General features: G+C 40.1%; 1 protein-coding gene across 1 annotated transcript in view; it reads right to left on the bottom strand.

Moving 5' to 3' along the window:
* DCBLD1 (discoidin, CUB and LCCL domain containing 1) overlaps positions 1-15741 on the bottom strand; it is a 53136-nt gene that overhangs the window by 5703 nt on the left and 31692 nt on the right. The window contains exons 7-12 of the mRNA XM_013004494.3: positions 10210-10250; positions 5553-5768; positions 5028-5152; positions 4084-4231; positions 3875-3982; positions 968-1055 (exon numbers count right to left, since the gene is read on the bottom strand). Coding sequence (XP_012859948.2) covers positions 968-1055; positions 3875-3982; positions 4084-4231; positions 5028-5152; positions 5553-5768; positions 10210-10250 — 726 coding nt within the window. The remainder of the gene's footprint in view (positions 1-967; positions 1056-3874; positions 3983-4083; positions 4232-5027; positions 5153-5552; positions 5769-10209; positions 10251-15741) is intronic.

Below are 15741 nucleotides of genomic sequence, written 5' to 3'. Positions count from 1 at the left end.
GGGTGAGTACCTTTAAAAGCATCTACCACAAGCACATTAAGCCAAGGAACTTGTTTTAACTTATGAGGTATCAAAACAAAACAAACCAGAAGATTTTGGTAATACTCTCTCAATATTGTCCAGAGAATTGTCCTTCCTTGTTTTGGTACAAAGACCCACACTTATAAATTCTGAAGCGCTCTAAAATATAAAAAGAAACTAAAGAAATGTGTTTGTGTTTTTTTGGGGGGGGTCGGTGTTTAAGATCCAATCCTTAATTTTGTTATACTAAACATGAAGCTTTGGAGTTCGGGACAGAGCTGGTGCTTCTCTGGGCAAAAGCCTTCTACTTTTGTGCATAAGAAACGCAAGGCTGGGGAACTAAGTGACCTTCCTACTCAGCGAGAGAAGTAGAACAGAAACCAGTCTTCGAGACCCTCATTCTAGTACTCCTTCCACTCAACTGGTGGGAGAGAAAACCCGACACTTAAAGAAGCAAAGTTCAGTGCTGCACTTCGTAGCAGGAGCCTCGGAGTTGTAGGGGGTCCCCTATGTTGGGCTGCTAATTGCAAAGTCAGCGGTGTGAGTCTACCAGCAGCTCCCCAGGAGAAAGATGACGCTTTCTACTCTCATAAAGATTTATAACCTCAGAAACCCCAAACGGTGAGTTCTGCTCTGTCCTCCACGCGGATTCTAAGCCATAGTTGACTTTAAGTCAGGGGTCCTGACAGCTGGAAGTTTCTTCCTGGTTTCAGATCATTCCCCCAACAATGCTCACAAGTCAAGTTAACAGCAAAGGTTTCAAAAGGCCCTAGACAGTGTATAAAATAATTATTTTAGAATTTCTACCAAGATTTAAGTTGTTTTAAGTTGAAGTGCTCTCAGAACAAGTCATGCTGCCTTTCGATACAGAAATGCCTGAAAAGTCAACGTCTCATTTTAGAACCACTTAAGTAATTAGAGAAGGCATTTAAAACAGGCGACGTACTTTCTGATGACTGCAAAGATTCCCATTCCAGCAGCCACGAGGGCAACCAGGAGCACCAATGGAATAGCAAAGGTTGTAACGTTTAATCCTAGAGATGGGGAGTCGGGGTTGGGGAAAGGGCAGAAGAATCACAACGTAAGTACAGTATAACCAGATAACATTATTAATTGGATGTTGATTTAAAATGTCCTGATTGCTAAATATGTGGAGGAAATGAATGCATATAATAATTTACTGATATGTGAAAACAAATGATTTCAAGTATTGTCTAAAACTTAAACTCATTTTTCATCCCCACAAAAGTAGTTTCTAACCTCCCTCCGGGATTAACCTTTTCTCTGAGCTTGTTGTTTGGCCCAGAAAACTCAGACCCACAGTGGTAGAGTCAATCCTAACCCCTAGTAGGGACAGAGTAAACTGCCCCAGATTACTTCTAAGACTAAAATTCTCATGGAAGCAGACCGCCACGTCTTTTCTTCCGTGAACAACCGGTGAGTTCTACTGAACCTCTGACTTCGCAGTCAAGAGGGGAGCTCTTTAACCACTGCACCTTTGTTGGGCCCACACTAAAAACCAACAAAACCAGCACCAAGCGCAATTGCCATGGAGTCTACGCTAACTCACAGTGACCCTACAGGACAGAGGAGAGCAGGGTTTCCAAGGCAATACATCTTCATGGGAAATGGGCAAACTGACACATCTTTCTCCCACAGAGAGGCTGCTGGGTTTGAACCGCTGAGCCACAATTAACAGCCAAGTGTTTAACCACTGCATGACCAGGGCTACTCTTGGCCTATCTTAGACTCAGAAATTATTTAGACAGCTAAGTGATTTATGCACAATGTGGAACTCAGGTTGGCTCATACAACCAGTCCTTCAAGATGGTGGGCAGATTTTGCCCCATAGACTCACAGAGACCTGGTGAACTCTTCTGCCCTGTGCCATAATTTAGTCCGAAGGAATCTTGATCACCTATCTATTCCACAAAATGTCACACTGGTCCATTATATTGATGACATTATGCTGATTGGACCCACTAAGGAGGATGTTTCAAAGACTCTAGATTCATTGGTACAATATCTGTGTACAGGAGGTTGGGAAATTAACCCAACGAAGATTCAGGCACCCTCCACATCAGTAAAATTCCTGGTGGTGTAGTGGTAACGAGTTGAACTGTGATTCACAAGGTCGTAAGTTTGAAACCACCAGCCTAGTGGTGGGAGATAGATGGAGCTTTTTACTCTGGTAAATAGCTACAGTCCTGGAAATTCACAGGGACAGCTGTATCCTGTCCTATAAGAGCCACCGACTGAAAGGAAATGACACTGGCTCACACTGCATTTGCCCCAGACTCGAAACACGAGGCTGAGTTTCCTAATACCACTGCTTTACAAAAGGAGCTGGTGGTGCAGTGGGTGAGTGCTCAGCTACTAACTGAAAGGTTGCAAGAACCAAAGGCCACCAGCTCTTCTGTGGGAGACAGAAGTCACGGTCTGCTTCCTGAAAGGTTACAGCCTTAGAAATCTTTGGGGCAATTCTATTTTGTCCTGTAGAGTCAGTATAGGCTGGAGCCACCTTGGCAGGGCCAGGTTTTAATGACCACTGAAGCAAGCCCCAAGTTTGTAAATACTTTGCAATTAAAGCAGAAATATTTATTTTTTTTATACCCTTCTTTCTGTGTGATCCCTAGTGGGTGGTGCTGGGGGATATAAAGAATAATCAGAAGTGGAAAAGCCTAGTTTTATCAAAGGGGAGATAAATAATTTTTATATGGATGAAAATTTATGTAAATATGGCACTATTACTTTTAAGAGTGATAAGGGATTATGCATTTGAAAACTTAACCATCCAATAATAGGGGAATGATTAAGTGAATGATAATATATCCTTATGAAAAAAATAAGATGATTAATAATTGTTTCTCAACTATCATAAACATTAAAATATTATCATAATACAATGTTAAGTAAAACTTGCTATAGAATATATGGTATACTCCCATTTTTTCCTTAAAATTATATATATCAATACAGTGGACCGGACACAGTGGGATATGAATGAATAATATATAGATTATGGGTTTTTTCATTTTGTTCTTTATATTTTAAAAATCTTTTCACGTTTAATAGTGCTAACATAAAAATTATCTTATTAAAATGTACTTTAAATATGATCATTACATAAAAAAGATGAACACTTCTACCAAATTATGTTTCTTGACATTTATCCAGACATATAGAAAAAGTAAACTTGTAAATTTATATTATTTTCTCCCCTCTTTGCACTGATGGTATAGCAGGAAGTCTGGTGGCACAGTGGTTATGTGTTGGGCTGCAATCTGAATGGTCGGCAGTTTGAAACCACCAGAAGCTCCTTCAGGAGAAAGACTGGGCTTTCTACTCCCACAAACAGTTACAGTCTCAGTAACCCACAGGGGGTCACTATGAGTCAGCACTGACTTGATCAGTGAATTTGGTTTTTGGTTTTGCATACATGGTAACATGCTACATAGGATCATTCTATTCCTTTTTGTAAAAACTTGTCAATATATCTCATAGAGCTTTCCATATTAAAAACATAAAGTGTTTATTCTTTCTTTTTAAAATTTTATTATTTATTTTGGGTTTTTTTATTCTTTCTTATAGCGAAAGAATACTTCAATGTGTATTTCAGATAACATATTTACCTAGTATTTGAAAACATTTAAGTTTGTTGGCCATATTTTTCTAATTGCAAGTTGAAATAAGTGTTATGAACATAAATCATTTTATACATGTGCAAATACTACTGGACTGTCTGCTTCCACATATTTATGACCGAGAAAATAAACTGTTGAATTCCTGTGACACTGGCTGGGGCACCAGCTATGCCCCTGACGGAGCCTACAAAGCAATCTAGCTGCCATACCTGTGGCTGTTTTCTCTGAAGGGGTGGGCTCGGTGCGGGTCTCATCTTCTCTCCTCGTGAAAACCCCAGTCGTCTGGCTTGTTTTGCGCCACTGCAGGGTGTTATTTCCTGTGAAAGGAGGGATGTTAGGAAATCACATGGAAAGAAACCAGAACCTGGGAAAGAAAATGGCCCAAATCAAATACCGAATCGACTCATTCTGAGCCCACCTGGTGTAATCCGGCAGCCAATGAGCTCCACTTTCAAGGCTATTCTCTGGTGCCAAGTCTGAGGGATGACCCGCACGTATCTGGCCACGATGGGGGGGATGAAATTGTTCCTCACGGGGTCCTGGAAGTTAGAATTGCCTTGGAACACCTGAAAGAGAAGTTACTTTATTTGAATGTTTTGTTAGTCTTTAAGTCTTTACAATCTGTTCATACCTAATTAGGTGCACCCATGCAAAGAGCCCTGGTGGGGGTCATTACACATCGGGCTGCTAATCACAAGGTTAGCAGTTTGAAATCACCAGTCTCTCCACAAGAGACAGACAGAGATTTCTACTCCTGTCAAGACTTACAGACTTAGAAGCCCACAAGAGCAATTCTACCCTGTCCTCTGCAGTCTCTATGAACCATAATCAACTCGATGGCAGTGAATTTGTCTTTTGTTTTTTTGGTATGCTGATGATATACAACCTTTCAAACAAAGGTCAAGTTACTCAGGTGGTGCTTCTCAGCTGTTTTCTGATTTGAGTGTCATTTTGGATAAACCAGTTAAACTTTCCTGGTTGCAATACTTACCTTGCTCTTTCTACATCAATATTGTTCTATTGATCATTATCCTCAAGAACACACTCTGCCAATTCTTATCCCATTCTAATTCAAATAACTTTTAACCGTGTCCTGATAGAAATTGCCAATCTCAAGTCTCCCCCATGCTCGAATTCAGACTAAAGCGATGACTTCTACTTACCAATTATCCTCTCCCTGCAAAATCACAATGATCTCATTCTGAAGTACGGGAGAAATACATTTCAAATATCTCTTAAGAGTTTCCTATTTGCACAGGCTCAAGGAAGGACTGTCATTGTCCTTTATTAATGGAAAATACAATGTAAACACATGGACCAAGAGGTTTGGCGGTTTGTTCCCACTACTCAGGCTTCTCTCACCTTTTCTTCATTCTTTGCAATTCCTTTATAGGTCTTCCATTTGGAGTTGTTGTTTTTAAAATTCATCACAAAGCTCTTAACATAAAAGTTGAAATTTGACTGTGTGGATCCTGTGGTCCTAATTCCTTGTAAGGAAACATTATTTGCAGGTTAGCGCTTAAAAGAGGTTAACACATTGAATGCATGTACTGTATTTTCAGGCTGTATTCGAGTCTCTTTTGAAAGCTCAGTATTTTACAGACCCACTTTTCCTAGGCAAATTGAGAAGTCGGGAGCTAGACAAGTGTTTTCATGTTGACGGTCTACCAGATAAGGGTTTTTGCCAGTGACGATAATCCATCAGGAAAACACTGCGTTGACACAGTGTGCACCCAGTTCTCACCGGAGCCACGTGAAGCCTGCTCACATTTTCAAACCATGTCAAGTCCTTTGCATTAGACAAAGGCAATTATGTAAATGGAACCATAATTTCTACCAAAAGTCGTTTTGCACTTACAAAACTGCTACCGTGCTTCCCCTCAGTACCTGTTATTTTCTTTTTCTCTCCCAAGTCTATCTCCAGCCACTCTCGCCGCCTGTGGTTGCTGCTATTATCCCCGGAAGCCCAGGAAGGCCCTTGATCCTGAAGCCGTGCTCGACCGGGAGACCAATGAACTTGTTCTCCAGCCTCACTGACCCACTGCCATGAGGAAGAAGCTCGGATTTGCCTGTTAGGTTCCAGACTCAAGGATTTGCTACAATCTAGGTAAAAAGGGAAAGTCAGACATTTAAGATATAGTTATATAATGAGCATTATAAAAAGTACCTCGACATTGTGTTGCTTCAGTGAATGAGTGTGATCAACATGTTTGCATTGTGTCCAGACGTCAATTGCTTTCCTCAGCAGTGTTCAGTCACTTTAACTTTGTAATCTGTGTAAGTAACATTGCATGTATTTTAGTCTAGGAAGCTTCTTATTTATGTATATTTTCCTTTTCTCATTAATGTTTCAGATTCTATACCAATGGGTAGATTAGTGATATTATTATTAGAATTACTAAATGTTCCCTGCAGGCTATCTATATTATTTCTCAAGAAGCTGATAAAGGTTGATATAATGGATATATATAATGTTATATATATGAATAGATTTTGAGCTCACACTTAATCATAATCCTGAATCCGGGAGCAATTTGTTCTTATGATATAGCCCTGCTCAACACTTGTCCTCATAAAGTGATCACTGAAGAAATGGATGACATAGCAAAATGTGGTAAAGAAATCAGATGGTGCCCTACTATCAGAAAGAAGAGTGTCTGGAATCTAAAGGGCTTGTTATAAAACAAACACCCATCTAAGTGAAGTGTCAACCAGGTGTGCATGGGAAGGGTACAGCAGCCTATGTGATCTAAGGATTGTAAACAATAAAATCCAAGTCCAGAGGAGGGAATTGTATTAGAGCTTAAATTCTGAGTACCCAGTTTGTAGAGGCTATCAATGGCAGGGAAAGTTCAAAATCCATTTGCAGAGCCCCCAAGCAGATTAAGCCTCTATTGAATTCCCTTGGACGACTAACGGATGTGAACAGTCTTGTCTTCAGACAGAATGCACTGGAAAATGTAACACTGCATCTATAAAACAAAAACTTCACTGCCATCAAGTAGCGCAATTCAGAGACCCTATATGACAGGATAAAACTGGCCCTGTCAGTTTCCAAGGCTATAACTCTTCATGAAAGTAAACAGCTCCACCTTTTCCCTGAGGAGTGACTGATAGCTCTGAATTGCTGATGTGTGGTTAGCAGCCCAATGTGTAACCCCTATGCCACCAGGGCTCCACATTGCAGATGTAGTTAGATTAAAATTGAACATCTTACCATTTGTTTTCCCTTTTGATCTATTTTTAACCTTTTCTCGATTTTATTATTTTCTGCTTTCTTTGGGTTTAAGTTTTTCTGTGTTGTTGGTAGAGAAAAAAAATGTATAAAATTTGGTATGATTTTCTTGATATGAAATACAGGGTAGGTGAATGTATGCAGACAGTAACAGGTAGCTCTGCAGCACAATGGATAGTGCACTGAAGTTCTAGAGACAGTAACCAGATTAATAGTTTTTAGGGTTATGACAGGAGAGGGTGAGGGAGATGGAGAGCTAATAATACTGGATACAAGAGATTGTGGTGATGATTACACAACCCTTTTTACTATATCCTAGCCACTGGTTTGTATGGTATGCAATTATATATCGATAAAATGGTTTTGTAAAAAGTACCATGAGGCTTTCGAAGGCGCCCTCATTTCACACTGTTGGTTAAATGCTGGACTCCTAACGCTAACTCTAACCTGGAGAAAGACGAGCCTGTCAGTGCTGGTAAAGGTCCACGGTTTCAGAAACCCTATGTAAGGTTGCTATGAGTCAGAATTGACTAGGTGGCAGTGGATGTGGTTTGCTTTTTGTTTTAATGCATCTAGTATTACGTTGATATTCTTCTACCCTAATATTAAATCAACTCTTTTATTCCTAGGATTTTTTTTGTTCTCATAACTCAGACTTCCATTTTGCTACAACATTTTGTTTTTCTTTCTTTTGAAAGAAAAAACTGTGGTAAAGATATATATATATATAAAACAAAATAATCACTGTATCAATACTTTTCCCATGGATCACTGAGTTACAATAACTAGTCACTGAATGGTACATGTTAAACAACTATCATATTAGATAACGATCACAATTTTCCCTTTCCAGATTTTTCTAATACCCTTATCAGAAACTCGGTGCCCCTTTATATTCTCCCCCCTTTGGCAGCAGCCAATAAACTTGGATTGTTGTTTGTTTGCCAGTTCTAGATAGTTTATATAAGTGGGATGACATATTTGTCTTTTGTGACTGACTTATTTCACTTAGTGTAATGATATCAAGGTTTCTTCATATAGCATTCACCAGGACTTCATTTCTCTTTATGGCAGAACAAGACTCCACGTGATCCATGTCCAGCACTTTGTTTTTCATTATTTGGCTGATGGGCATTGAGGCCGTCTCCACATTTTGTGAGTCGTGCTGCAAAGAACAATGATGTACAAGCAGCTGCACTCCCGCTTTGGATTCTTTTGAATATGTGTTTCAGAGAGGAATTGTTAAACCATATGGTAATTCAATATTTGACTTTTTCAGAAACCATCACAGTCTTTTCCACAGAGGCTACACCATTCTATCATCTACCAGAAGTCGAAGAGGGTTCCAATTTCTCCATATCCTTGCTAACATTTGTTGTTCAGGTTTTTCATCAGTCATTCTAGTGGGAGTGAAATGGTACTTCATTATCCTATTTTAATTGGCATTTCCCTCAAGTCTAATGATCAGAGACAGCCCTGTATTACTGTGGGCTAGGCACTGGGCTGCTACTCATTGCAAGTTTGACAGCTGGCTGTCTGCTGCTGTAAAATGTAGTCTTGGACACCCCACGCAGTCATTATGAATTAGAAGTGACTTGCTGGCAGCAGGTTTGGTTTCTGGTTTAATGACTACTGAGAAGGAATCCTGGTGGCACAGTGGTTAAGTGCTCAACTGCTAACTAAAGGGTCAGTGGTTTGAACTAGCTTGGGGAGAATGTTGAAGCAGCCTGCTTCCACCAAGAGCTCTAGTCTTGGAACGGATGAGGCAGTTAGTTTGTAAGGTGGTTAGAAGTTGAAAGTGGCGTGATGGCACCTAACGACAACGACTAATGAACATCTTTTCACGTGGGCATTTGCTTATCTTCTTTAGTTAAAGCCTACTCAAATCTTTTGTCCATTTTTTGGGTCTCCTGTTGCAAAGTTGTAGGAATGCTCTATATTTTCTGGAATCAAACCATTATATTATATACAAGGAGGCTTCAAAAGTTCATAAAAAAAAGATACAGAAAATTTCCACAAAGCCCTCTCATGTGTGTCTGTCTATCTGTCTATCTACCTATCTATGTGTCTATCTACCTGTGTGTCTGTCTGTGTGTCTATCTATCTACCTATCTATGTGTCTATCTACCTGTGAGTCTGTCTGTGTCTGTCTGTATGTCTATCTATCTATCTATCTGTGTCTATCTGTCTATCTGTCTGTCTATCTATCTGCCTATCTATCTATCTATCTATCTATCTATCTATCTATCTATCTATCTATGTCTATCTGTCTGTCTGTCTATCTATCTATCTGTCTGTCTATCTGTATCTATCTATCTATCTATCTATCTATCTATCTATATCTGTTGCTGTTGTTTGGTGCCTTCAAGTTGGTTCGATTCAGAGACCCAATGCACAACTGAATAGAAGGAAACACTGCCCAGTCCTGCACCATCTTCACAACTGTTGTTCTGTTTGAGCCCATTGTTGCAGCCACTGTGTCAGTCCGTCTTGTTCATGGTCTTCCTCTCTTTTTCTGCCTCGCTACTTTTGATGTCCATTTCCGGGGTTTGGTCTTTCCTGGTAAGTCTCTGCAGCTTTCCTTCTAAGCAGCAGTTTAGCTATACTTCTTCCAAGACACAAATGTTTTTCTTTGGCAGTCCATGGTATGTATGTTCAGTCCTCTTCACCAGCACCATAATTCAAGTCTTCATTCTTCCTTATTCAATGTCCAACTTCCACATCCATATGAGGCCATTGAAAAAACCATGGTTTGCGTCAGATCCACCTTAGTCCTCAGAGTGACATCCTTGTTCTTCAACACTTTAAAGAGGTCATCTGCGACAGATTTGACAAATACAGTATGCCATCTGATTTCTTGACTATGCTTCCATGAGCACTGATTGTGGTTCTGAGCAAGACAAAATCCTTGAAACATTATTTTATTCTCCATTTATTATGATCATATCTATTGGTCCTAGATAGATTGATGATAGATATTTTTATGTATGTGTAATGTTTATGCATAGGTCTTGGCTTAACTAAAGTTTTGGCTTTTTATGAACTAAATCATATTTCTAGTTTTCAGATTCTCTTAACAGTATCTAGTATTTTATCTTAAATATGTACTAATGGAAACTAAAGGAAACAGTTTGATAAAAAAGCCTTTTATTTTATAACCAGTCTTCCAAGTTACTATAAATACTCTCAAAATTTTTAGATACAAAAAAATAACACTATATATAATGGGAGTGAAAACACAACAGAAGTTGAATAAAGGTCACTAATAATTTTAAAATATGGAATTCTTAAGGAAAGCATGATCCTTACCATTGGAAGCAAAATGAAATCGCTTGTCTGACAGGAAACCACTGAAACGAAATACAGGAACAGAAAGAGGTGAGCTGCTCCATGGTGTCATTCTGACTGAGCTGGCAGTATGGGGGGGGGGGGGGCGGCTCCCTTGTTCTTGTAATGCCAGAGCTTTCCGATGTGTGATACTTCACGCGGCCTCACGCCTCCTTTAGTTCCCGCTACCCATTTCACTATCACACCATCAGTGTCTTACAGATGGGGCCGCCGTAGGTAAGCACTTCCTCAGTCCTCCGGGTGACAAGTGGCCAAGACTGAGACATCATTTCTGAATACAATTCCTGAGCTCTTTCCACCATACCATACTGGGTTCGGTAGGAATGCTCAGATATGCAGTGTCAGGAACAACCCTGAATCTTAAGGAATTAATATGGAATACATGGTGCTGGAGACAGAAAGGATTACTACTCTGCAAACTTCCTTGGCTTCACAGTCACTTTAAAACACTCCACTCATGGTCAAAGCAAGGACAATTACATTCAGGAGAAATGCTGAGCATGGCATTTCTTTAACTGCCTTCTATCCTGCCTGCCTCACAGTAGCATCTTGCCCCAGCACTGGTCCTCCCGGGTAGGCTCAGCCCGGTATCTGTCGCTCTCCAGTCATGCTCTTGCCTGCTCTTGCAACCAGGGCAAAGTCATGACCATCTCCTACTTCTGGATTTCAAGGGATAGTTAGAGAAAAATCACAGCAACTCACTGAACTGGGCGGCAATGGGCCCTAGGCCTACTGGGCCTGGTATCGAGGTTCTGCCGTCCTGGGCCTTACAGTTTGCTTTATGTTCATGGGAGAGTTTATCAAATCAATCTCATTGCGTAATTCCTTCCTTCAGTAAAGAAGAGATAGCTAATGTCCCAAACTAGGTCTACTTTTATTATTAAATCCCTTACCAAGGTATGAAAAATGAATGGGAAATTTAGAATTGTCATAATTTCCTTCCATGCATAATATTTACTATGTTAGATCGGGAGGTAAACATGAAAGAGAGATGCTAGGGTCATTTTATAATCTGAGAGTGTCGCTTATCATTTTAAATCTTAACTTTGAAAGTTATATTAGAAGAATGAACAGTGAGATGAACAAATTGGGAAACCCACAGGAACCCCCAAATATTTTTGCCACAAGTTTAAACATCTGTCCATCAAAAGTTCATTCTAGTAAACACATCTCCTGGAATAGTTTCTCTTCCATATTCTTCATCTCCCTCAGCCAGAGACTCTGTAAGTCCTGGTCTGCCCCAGCCAGGTTCTAGGATAACCTAAGCATGGAATGTAATAGAGGCAGCCATCCTTTCTCAGGTGAGAAAACTCAGACCCAGCTGGGCCATGGAACTTGCCTTAGCTCCACGCCAACGGCAGGCCTGGGAGGAGAACCAGCTCGGCTGGGACTCAAAGAAAGCAGGGGGTGGGGGAGTCATCTGGAAAAGGGTATCAATACTGGCTGTGCAACACAAAGAGTATAATCAGTGGCCCTGAATTAGACAAGTAGAAATTGTGGAATTGGAGAATGTTTGGTTGTGTATATTTCTGCCACAATTAGAAGAAAAATAATTACATGAATAATGATGAGTCAAGGAAAAAGAAAATGTTCTACATTGAATATGGTGACAATTTTACAACTCTTCTTGATATGATTGAATTATCGACTTGTACAACATGTGGATGAAGTGCTAATAAAATGCTTTTTTTTAAAAAGCAGGGGTTGTTGTTATTCATATTTAAATTTTCATTTAGACTTATTTAAAATCTTTCTCCTCTCTGTTTTCTCAAATGTACCTCTACTCAGTATTAAATTTGAAATTTGACCCAATGTAAGTCCAAATAATAACTGCGACGGCCCTGACAGCCAAGGACCTCTTCCACTGCCATGACAAGTTTAAAATACTTAAGACTGTTGTGAACAAAGAGATGTTGTTATAGAAAGAAGGTAACTTCAGAGGCGAAAATGCCCTCTCCTCCATTATCAGCCAGCAAAGAGGCTTCTGCACTCCAGCTGTCTGGCACAGGCTTCAATAGCACCACCTACAACAGCGGTTCTCAACCTGTGGGTGGCGATCCCTTTGGGGGTGGAACACCCTTTCGCAGGGGTCGCCCAATTCATAACAGTAGCAAAATTACAGTTATGAAGTAGCAATGAAAATAATTTTATGGTTGGGGGGTCACCACAACACGAGGAACTGTATGAAAGGGTCGCGGCATTAGGAAGGTTGAGAACCACTGACTTAGAAGGTTCTATTAGTAAATAAGCCTTTTCTTCCAAAAGTGGGAGTACCCTAAGGTTGAGGGTTTTGACTCATTCACACTTTAATAGAGTAACTCCATCAGTTTACAGGAAGTGCTAGTCTTTCCAGGTGGCTCCTGAAGCAAGTTAATAGCAGCTCCTAATGCTGGATGTTAAGCTAAAGCTGGAGAAAAATCACAGAAGCTCACTGACCTGCAGTAACTGGGCGCTGGTCCCACTACTCATCCATATTGAGACTCTGGCCTCTTGGACCCTACAGTAGATTTTACTTTCATGGGGGAACTTATGAAATCCATCTTTTTCTGATTTTCTAGGGCTCTGAGGATTCATTCACACTTTGGTAAATTAACTCAATCAACTTACAGGAATTGTTAGTCTTCCCAGATGGTTCCAGAAGCAATCAACAGTAGTCTGGTAAGCAGGTACTGCCTTTGTGAATGAATGTTACTGGAAGTTTGGGCCTACAATCCACCCCCATTATTCATGTAAATAGTGTCCAGTCACTTAAAAGTTTAATCTGTACAAGTCAACAATTCATGTATTGTGGTCTGAAGCTGGCCTATACTTGTATAATCTCCTTTTCCCAACAATATTTAAGATCCTATACCATTCACTAAATTAATGATACCATCAATAGAATTACCTTATGCCCCAAGGGGATTATTCATAATGTTTTATATTATAAAATGATAACAATATCTCTAAAGGGATCCAGAGACATTTATGAACCATAGATATACGAATGGATTTCGGTCTCACACATAATCTAGGAACGATTGGTTCTTATGACATGGCTCTACTTGATACTAGTCCTCATGAAGATATGGGTGCTATAGAAAAGTGTGGCGAAGAAACCAGATGGTGCCTGTTTATCAGAAAGAACAGACTGACGTGGGGGTTGAAAAAGGATGTCTTACAGCAAGCAACCATCTAAATCCACATAGAAGAAACACACCAGCCTGTGTGAGGCAAAGACTGTAAATAATAAAACCCAAATGTGAAGGAGTGAATAGTATTAGAGTTTAAATTCTGAACACCCGGTTTGCAGAAGGCTACGAGTTACAGTGTAAGCCCAAAATCTGCTTGCCATGTCCTAACCTAGAGTAAGCCTTAGGTGAATACCCTCTGCCCATGGTCCAGGGACAAGAATAGCCTTATACCAGACAGAGAGCACTGTAAAGTCAATTACAGCAGAGGTAGTTGGGTTAAAATGTTATATTTAATCTTTGACCCATTTTTAAAGTTATTTCCGTTTTCAATATTTCCCGCTTTCTTTTCGATCGAGGGTTTCCTGTTTTGCTTAATCAGTGTTGCTGCTTTGCTTGCTTCCTACTTGTATTTTGTATGATTTTCTGTACATAACATTCAGGATAGGTAAATCTACCGAGATGATAACTGGATGAATAATTACCCAGGGGCCTGGCAGGGGAGGTGGGGGGAATGAGCTAACAATGCATATGAGAAAGAAAAAAGTGTTCTGAAATTGATTACGGTGATGACTGTATACTTCTTAATATGATCAAACGATTAAAGTGTATGACAGGTGAAGGATATGCCAATAAAACTATTATTCCAAAGATATAAAAGTACCCACATACAAGCAGCAGCAGCAGCAGCAGCTGATGTAAACATAAAAGGCGGCTTTCTTTCTGTGGTCCCAGCCACCATCCTCCGAGTGAGATCACTGCCTCTTCCTGATTCCATTCTGGACTCGGCAAGTCCTGGGCTCGGCAAGTCCAGGAAGTGACCTGACCTGGGATGAACCCCAGAAGAACCCTGTGTATCTACTTTAGGGACCCTGCTTCCTCAGTGGCAGCGCTTCCTTCTTTGTGTCTTCCTGAATGCCAAACAATCACAAGTGGGAACAGAAGTTCAATGACCGCATGCACAGCGGTTCCCCAACAGCAAAACAACACCGATAGAAAAAACACCACTGCTCCCTGATGATTTGAGAATCTAAGTGAGGGGAAGAGACTATTAATATACAGTCGACTCTTCTCCGCTCAATACAAAATCACAGACGGAAAAAGAAACCTAATTTAGTTTGGACTTCCTATCTCCTCCCACCAAAACAAAAATCATTGTGGAAAATTTGTTGAAATAACTATATGAAGATGGAGGAAAATGCTTTCAAATTCATTCATTACTGGCTTAGACTTTGGTGTTTTTCTTTTTGTATGAAATTTGAATTTCAAATTATAAAGCTAGTTCCTGTGTATTGGGTACCGTTATGTAGCAGGAGGAATGGAAGGGATAAGTTTGCAACTCAGTAGTTTTACCACATGGAATTTTTTTCAAAATAAGGTAAAATTCAAGTGGTGCAGGTTAAACTTATTATCCTATTTTCCTATAAGTTAATCATTCAAAAATAAGAATAATTTATAAATTATCAAGAGTTCATGAGGGAGTGGGGAGCGGGGAGGGAGGGGCAAAAATGAGGAGCTGATGCCAGGGGCTTAAGTGGAGAGCAAATGTTTTGAGAATGATGAGGGCAATAAATGTACAAATGTGCTTGACACAATGGATGTATGGATGGACAGTGATAAAAGTTGCACAAGCCCCCAATAAAATGATTAAAAAAAATAATTCAAATATTTTAAAAAAACATAGGCAAGGGAATCTAAAAAACAGATTTAAACCCAAAGGCCAGTTCTTCAATTCTATTTGGAGGTCAGCAAATTAAGGCCATTGCCTATAACTTTCTTCATGTGTCACACCGCAGTAGCAATAAAACGAACCATATATATCCCAACTGCTCTGACAAGGATGGCATTACAGAAGGTGCTGGATAGAGTGGGAGGAAATGTGAAACAGAACTCAAAATCAGGCTGATTGGTCAGATAGAGACCGATGGGACCCCCCAAACTGTGGTCCCTTTCCCTTCAGGTCTAGAACTGAACTCACCCTAAGTGCTGTGTTGGGATAATCAGCCATTTAAGATCACCAGGGCAGCACTTACCCAAGGGCACAGTCCAGAGGGCAGGAAAGAAGGAAGGATGGAAACAGGAAACAAGGCAAGTGATGGTACCCTGAGGGAACTGCCAGTGACGCATTGAATCAGAATGTGCATGGACTGCTGCAGGCAAAACTATGATCCACGCTGTAAACTTCCACCTCATTCACAATCAAATGTTCAAGAAATGCCACAATTCAGCTGACAACGAAGGGCTTACTGTGTGCCTGTGTGGCTACTTTTGTTATAAATCAGAACATAAAATTTAATGTTCCAAAGAGTTCAAGGAAAGAAAA

Source organism: Echinops telfairi, unplaced genomic scaffold (genome assembly GCF_000313985.2).
Source record: "Echinops telfairi isolate 266 unplaced genomic scaffold, ASM31398v2 ScPeMD7_3533;HRSCAF=4204_0, whole genome shotgun sequence".
Classification (NCBI taxonomy): domain Eukaryota; kingdom Metazoa; phylum Chordata; class Mammalia; order Afrosoricida; family Tenrecidae; genus Echinops; species Echinops telfairi.
Note: the sequence above shows the minus strand (reverse complement) of the source record. Positions and strands in the feature narration are given on the sequence as shown.